Source organism: Abramis brama (assembly GCF_963993115.1).
Source record: "Abramis brama genome assembly, chromosome: 6".
In the NCBI taxonomy this organism is placed as follows: Eukaryota; Metazoa; Chordata; class Actinopteri; order Cypriniformes; family Leuciscidae; genus Abramis; species Abramis brama.
Window position 1 is genome coordinate 18,180,011 of NC_139968.1, and position 8,282 is coordinate 18,188,292.

The window sequence follows — 8,282 nt, forward strand, 5'->3', positions numbered from 1 at the left end:
GTGCCAGACAGTTGGCAAAATAGTGTTAATGATAGCCATACATGTGTATAATTTTGCTAGGAGTGTGTTGGAAATTTGGTAATTGAGTGTAAGCAGTGAGTTGTGTTTAAAGTTCTGCAAAAAGAGTGTTGTGCAGTGAATTGTGCCTACAGTTTTGCAAAGTGTGTGTTACAAAATTGCAAACTGAGTGCAAAGCAGTGTTTGTGCTTTTAGTTTTGCAAACTCAGTGAGTGGTTTTGCTATACGTATTAATAGTTTTAGAAATTGTGCTACAAGAATCACGATTAGCGCTTAAGCATTCAGAAAAAACTGTAATCAAAACACCAATTTAACTATTTCTCTTTCCTTTGCTTTTCACACAGTTATGTTGTTGAGGAAATGCAAGAATACCAGATAGATGCCATATTAAAATACAGATGTTCACCAGGGTTCAAGCCTAGAGAGGGTATCCCCATATGTGCTAAATTTGGCTGGACTCTGAACCCAGAATGTGATGGTAATGCACCCATGTTACATAATAAACAATTAATATGTGAAATAACACTAAAATCATTCTATCCATATAGCTTTCATTATGCAAAAAAACTCTGTAGTGTCACACTGAAACATTCTTAGATTAGAGCCATTAACCTTAAATTCAAAACTGAATATTAAAATATAGCAAGTATGTAGTTAATAAACTAAAATTGTATATTTCCAAAGCATTCAAGAAAATATTTGCTTGATCTTAGTTTGATTTTTTTCTAAATGATGAAAGGAGTCAACGCACCAATATTTGTATAAACAGGATTTGCTGATCATTATTATTTGGTAACTACAAAATCAGCTAAAAAAAAACTTACTAATAACTACTTTCTAATTGCTTGCTTAATTTCCAGATAATAGTTTAGCAAATATATCTAAAAGTTCTCAAAATAGAAAATGTGCTTATACTTATTTAGGGACTTATTCAAATTGTACTCTATTTATGTCAAGCTATATTTTTTCCCATTTTAGGATTTAAGAAAAAATAAATTTTGTCAGAATCATTTGTTTCCCCCAAAAGACAAAGCATGCAAATCCAGTTTCACTCATTTTTTATGCTTCATCTCTTCTTACCCTTATTTCTACATAATTATGTCTTGTACAGAAGTAACTTGTGAGCTTAAGTCAACCACATTCGGAGTAAAAAAGATCAACCCAGAGGGAAAAACTATTTTCAGAGCTGGAGAAAGTGTGGAGATCACCTGCACTGAAAAATACTGGATCTTTCAAACAAAAGAAACCATCAACTCATTTACATGTCAAGAGAATGGGCAGTGGGATTATGAACCTGTTTGTGCGGGTAAGATTATAGAGAAACACTTCTGCATTTAGTGCTGAACTTAATGCATGTTATTAAAATAATGTAAATGTTGTTTCAGAAATTAGATGTGAAGTTCCACATGACCATACTGGTGTGTATAGGCCAGGATATTACTTATCGGGAGATAAGAAATTGGGAGTTAAAATATTTTACTATTGCACGGATAGATATGTTAAAACAGCAGCAGGGGCCACATGCACACGAGACGGATGGACACCAAAACCACTGTGTCGAGGTATGGGCTGATATTAAATCTTACAATTTGTGCATATATTATGAATTCAAATTAGAATGATGGATATTTTTGTTTCACAGTAAAAATGTGTGCAACACCAAACATCCCAAATGCAGAGATTGTGGGAGATCAGAGAACACACTACAACATCAATTCAAGAATACAATATAAATGTCGTCCTGGGTTTGAACCAGAGCAGCCTGTACAAATCACCTGCAATTCCCAGACTGAATGGACAGGCATACGACAATGCACTGGTATGATTTTTGTATCATTAATGATTATTATAATTGATTTTATTTATTATTATTATCACTTATTATTATTCTCATTATTATTATAGAAATGATCAGAATTTTGATTTTACTTCATTCTGATAGGATGATTCTCCAAATTAAATGTAATCCCCAAGCAGGCAAGAGTATCAGAGACAGACAGACAAAGGCATTAAACCAATAGAACATTTTATCAATGTAATGCACATTATTACAGTTTTTTACGATTGCTATGACAGATTTTTCAATACTTTTAACAATTTTCCAAAACTCTTAACACAGTTAGCACTACATCCGTCTGTGTAAGCTATACTATTAACACATTTCTTGTTGCTTTAACACAAAATGCATACAATTAACACAAATTTAAAATGCTTGAACTTCTTTTACACACAAGCTCAAACAAGACCAAAACAATGTATTTATACTGCCAAATTTACCAGTGCTTTAACACTGTATGTCAGAACAGATAACACCATGTTCTAAACCTAACCTTACAGGCTAAAGTCAAGGTAAACAGCTGCTTATATTGTGAACTGAAACACAAATATATCCCCTGTATTTGATTCTATTCTTACTGAGAAACAGCTGATAGAATTATGCAAATAATAATAAGATGACTCTTTTTTTTTTTATTCTTCTGGTGCTTTTTCTGTTCATATATTTTGTATTTTCACATTATTCCATTGCTAGTGAGAAACAGCTGATTGAAGTTATGCAAATATGGGACAATGTGGCATTCCACCATTCCCGTCTAGTCACAGCCTGGTTTGACGCCCATCAGAGGATTGCCCCTTACTTCCCTTTCCTCAACCCCCATTGAGGAGTTTTCTCAGCCTGGAGATGAAAGGTTTTTGACCATAGTCCACAGGACCAAATGTCCCTCCTGTATGCAAAAGATCATGTATACCAAGACATCACAGCAGAACACTGCCAGGGGTGGATAAGGCATGTTACTGTAAAAGATTCTTCCCAAGATGCCTTGCCAGGGCAGATATCAGGTGTGATGTGGATGAGAACATGTGGACAAACGCAGAAGACCGGGCAGATTAGAAGATGGCCTTTTCTGTTTGTATATTTTGTATTTTCACATACAGTAATACTGTAAATGGCAGCTATATTGCATATTTTTGTTATCTTGCAGAAATGTCCTGTTGCAAATAAAGCCGTTACTGCAGCAATTCTGTCTCTGTCTTCTTTTTTCACAAACCATACATTCTATAAAGCTACTCTAAGAAGGGTAATTTATTTTGTTGTATTGAATTTCTGCTGCAAAACAAAAAACAAAAAAAACAAACAAAATGCATGCATTTACATTACAAACAAAACAAAAATATAGAGACTTCAAAAAAAAAAAAAAAAAAATCTGCAGTGCAAAACACAATCTCTGATCAATACAATATACTGTCTATTGTATAAGGGCAGACCTGACACATAAAATAATGCAGTTTCTGTAATTTCAGCTGATGATAGTGTTTTTTTGTCATTGTGTTATGATTGACTAAATGTTCCTGTTGGAAGAGAACATGTGTTAGTGTTTTGAATAATTATTTGATTTTGAAACATGTTTGCAGTGTTTTGTTAGACATTGTGTATTGTGTTAGTGTATTATTGTATTTTGTAAATTAGTTTTGGAGTTTAGTTTACAATGTGTGATTTTGAGCATGAAATTAACCGTTTTGCCAATTGTGTGTTTTAGGTGTGTTGGTGCGTTAAGAGTTTAGGAAATTTGTTAAAAGTATTGAAAAAATTGTCATAGCGATTGTAAAAAACTGTAATATGAGAATTTGTAGTCATTTTTCTAAAATGCTTTAAAAATGACTTTCTGTATTGAAGAGATCTGGGTTGGATTTTTCTTTATAATGTATTATAACTATAGATCTAAATTAGACTTGCTGTTGCTAAGTTATTCTGGGTGGTTGCTAGGACATTGGTTCTTGGTCAAGAGAGTCAAGAGAATCAAGTTACATACCAAAGTTGAGCATTTACTTTAATACGAGCAATTGTGATGCTTGCAAGCACTGCTAATGCAACTCGACTACTAATTAGGCATGTGACCTTACTGCCTACACAATTAGGGAATAGGATGTGCCATTCTCCATTTGACAAGCAGTTGATTTTTGCTCTGTCCTTGTAAATTCCTTCCACTCTAAGGCATATTTTGGAATTCCACCTGAATTTAACACACCCAAGTTTAAATATTCACCCTACACACATAAAATGTAGGAAATGTAAAAAAAAAAAACTGGTGTCATTGTACAGAAAACCCTTCAAATCAGATTACTAAATCAGATTGCAAAACTTCATAAATAGCATTGTATGAGTTTAAAATATTACGATAAACATAAGAAAATAGGCCTTATTTTTCTTTTTCTTTTTTTTAGAATCCTGTCTTTGAAAGTCTGTGATTCAGGTACTGTTTGCTCTGGGGACTTTAGGTGTTTGATTGTTTGATTCCACTAGGTGCCAGTATCCACCAGAAAGTTATTCAAATGTAACCGAAGGGAGGCAAAGTGTCATTTTTAGCGCCTATATGTGTCCTTTGGAGTTTTCAAATACTCAAATGCAAAAAAAGTTTTTACAAAGGACATTGCCCCAAAAATCCTACTTTTAATATATGCTAAAGTACTTTACTTGATTATTGATTGATTTTCTTAATTTTAATTCAGGTTTAATCTTTGTATCTGAGAAACATAATATGCAAAATGGCATAAAGGAATGAGACCAAGTAACATGTGTTTTGTGAATAAAAGCACAAACATTTATTTTCCTTTCAGGAGACACTAATAACTTACAAAACAGTCTTGTAGATGTTATATGGTCTATTAAAACAGACCACTTGTACAAATTGAAAAAAAAAAAATAGAATTATGAGGGTGGGGGTCTCAGGCCCATCTCTTGGATGTGTCTCGGCTGTAACGATAAGTAAATCGTTTTTATTACACACAAACTGGTTGTTTGCATGGTTTAATATATATATATATATATATATATATATATATATATATATATATATATATATATATATATATATGACCCTGGATCACAAAACCAGTCTTATGTTGCACGGGTATATTTGTGGCAATAGCCAACAAAACATTGTATGGGTCAAAATTATAGATTTTTTTTTTATGCCAAAAATCATTAGGATATTAAGTAAAGATCATGTTCCATGAAGATATTTAGTAAATTTCCCACCTTAAATATTTAAAACATTTATTTTTGTGAATGGATGCAGCACTATCGCCAATAGAAATGGACAACTTTAAAGGCGATTTTCTCAATATTTCGATTTTTCTGTACCCTCAGATTCCAGATTTTCAATAGTTGTATCTTGGCCAAATATTGTCCTATCCTAACAAACCATACATCAATGGAAAGATTATGTATTCAGCTTTCAGATGATGTATCTCAATTTAAAAAAAAATTATACATAAGACTGGTTTTGTGGTCCAGGGTCACATATATATATATATATATATATATATATATATATATATCAAAATTAGCCAAATCACATCATTTTATTAAAGTCTGATTTTATTCAAATACTGAATGTGCAACACTTAGGTAATTTTGGTTTTATATTCGCACATTCGGACTTTCGCGTTTAAGAACATTCTCAATTATATGTGCAATAAAGCAAATTTGAAGCAGCTACATGATATTGACAACAAAGATTGTCAACTACTACATTTTTCACAATCGATCAAAATGGGCAAGTAATTTTTTAATGGCATACTTACTTGCGAATGTCCACTGAATGTCCAATGTAGTGTGGTGAACAAGATAGGGACCATCTAAAAAGTCATCGTCTAATTTTTTTTCATTGTGTGCAAACAGACAACTATATTTTAGCCAACTACAGATGTACCAGCAAATAGCTCTCACATTATGTGTTCTAATGCTAGAGAATGTCCTTTAGCAACAATAAAAACGGCATTACAATGATGGTGTTTAAAAAGGTGTTTAGGAAATAATAAAGAATGAACATGTACATGAAAACTGTAATTTGGTAAAAATCCAGACTGTAGAAAGTGGAAAATCATGTGTAATCTCCTGAACATAATTAATCGCTTCATTTTACAACTGTTTAAATTTATTTATTTGAAATCAAAATGAACAAGAACTGTGTTGGTGTGTTGGTTTTAATAATGACATATGATTTATTTCAAAAGGTTTTGAAAGCAGGGGCTGACTGCTCCAAAGCAAGCTGGATCATCATGTCTGGACCCTACAGAACATACTACAGCTCATTACATGTCTTGCTGTTTTATTCACCTCTGTTTTTCTGTTTTTAAGTGCGATAAAGGCTTTACAGTGTAACAGTGTTCTCCATGTGTTGAATATAAAGAATGGCTAAACTATATTTTATGTTTTCCTGTTGTATGGCATCTTCATTTAACATTAAACTCTCACAATAACACAATTCATGTGCATTGATTGATGTTTACAGTCCTGCAGAAATATCACTGTCCGTGGAACTGAATCCATCAGATTATTGACAAGTACTCAGAAAGCATGACAGCAAACATGATGTGTTTATTTTGGGTGTGGATTTTGGAATAAACTGCTGCTTCAATGTATATGTAATAAGTGATTATAATCAAGGTATTCATCAATATTTTGCTTTCTAAATATCACATGAGTTGAATGACTTCTCTAGGCTTGTGAAATTTTACTTTGTTATAGAAGTTACCAGTGTGATTACTGAAATGTTCTTTTCGTGTATTCTCTAATGTCTGTATCTGATATCTGAATGCAGTAACGGTGCTTGCTCATTTAGCCAGGCTTCCAGAAACAATATATGGAAAGATGTTTTGTTTTGTTAAGAAAGGTCTTCAACATGTGTCAATACATACATCTGTTTTTCGTACCCTGATGACTATAACTCACAGGGGTCATTGAAGCCAATAGTTTAAGGCACCATTTCTCAGTTAAAGCCTTACTTTCCAGTTAGACTAATATTTTTTTTTTTTTTTTTTTTTGGTTTATTTGATAGGGACCATGCATATTCATGAACATTGTTGTATGAAAATACACCAGATTATGAAACACTTTATATATTAAACAAGCATATTTGAAACGTTTGAAACTGTCAAAGCTTAAAAACTGACATCTCTCTAAAATATCGCAATGGTGAAATGACAAAGCCTTTTTATCAAAAGTTTTTATGGCCTTCTTAAATAGAGATTCAATGCTTTTAGGAGTATATGTTAGTTAATGACCAATTTGTAAAACAATACTCAATGGGTCTCATTCATGAAACACGAGCAGAACGAATTTTTGTGTAAATCGTGTGTAAAGTGGTTCTGGCGTAAATTTTCGGATTCATTAAAATGTTCGTATTTCCCAAATGTTAGTTGGTACGAAAGAAATCTATCAGCCACGCGTAAATAGTACGTTTAACATCCGAACGTTTTGCTCATTAATAAACTGCATTTTAATTCAACCTAATCGGGTACATATTTACACAGCATTTTGAAAAAGTATTATATATAGTAATTACATACGGTTTTTCTTTTTACTTGTATTACGAGAGCCAGTAATAGCATCTGCAAACGGAACACAAGTCCACAAGTTTTTTTAATTTTTTTATATTCAAGCTGTTTTTTTTTTTTTTTTTTTTTTTACAAGTCCGCAAGTTACAAGTGTTGCAGTCAAGCTTCATGTCGAACCATTTTCTTTTCACTTCTGGGACTGTTCGATTAAAAGATGAAACTCCATTAACTGCATCTGTAATATGCTGCCAAGCATTTTTACCTAAAGCATGTAGCCTATTACCTAAAAAAATCCTTTTTTTTTAGGACCTGATACGCCACTATGTACGCTTGAAAATAAAATGTGGCGTTTTGAATGAACTTCTGATAATAAAACTTCAATTTCTGCATCTGAGAAATTTCTCTTCTTCATTCGCTTTTTTTTTTTTTTTTTTTTCAAAATTATACATGTAATAATACAATAGCATTCGCTTTTGAGAAGACATGTTGAAATCCTTCGTTTCGTGTCATAATATGATGCCCATATATAGCTGTCAGTCGGTTTTAATTGGCGGGATTTATGGTAATTGAGAATGAGCGTGCACGCGCGTCCCATTTACGAGTGATTGGAATTCATTAACCCACACACACATTTCACTATCAAATCTGACGTTTACAAAGTATTTGTGAATCAGGAGAAGAATTTTCGGGAATGTCTCTTTACGCGCAAATCACTCACATATTTACTCGTATATTTACGAATGTTTCATGAATGAGACCCAATATGTGAAAAAATCATAGTATGTAAGAACAACTTGGCAGCTTTGGTGTCAAGAAATGGCCTAATTTGTTTAAAATTCTGCAAATTAAATTTAACTTTATTTGCCACTTTTTTTACGTGACGTTTGAATGTTAGGGTGGAGTGATATATGACTCTTAAATACTTG

The 8,282-nt window shown here is 32.5% G+C and overlaps 1 protein-coding gene across 1 annotated transcript; it reads left to right on the top strand.

Annotated features, from left to right (window-relative positions):
- Positions 1-362: 362 nt before the first annotated feature.
- LOC311085012 (complement factor H-like) lies at positions 363-6,458 on the top strand. The gene is made up of 5 exons (XM_084117397.1): positions 363-496; positions 1,130-1,324; positions 1,404-1,580; positions 1,661-1,837; positions 6,034-6,458. The coding sequence occupies exons 1-5, from the start codon at positions 379-381 to the stop codon at positions 6,051-6,053; spliced, it is 687 nt and encodes a 228-aa protein (XP_083973523.1). The 5' UTR covers positions 363-378; the 3' UTR covers positions 6,054-6,458.
- The last annotated feature ends 1,824 nt before the right edge of the window (positions 6,459-8,282 follow it).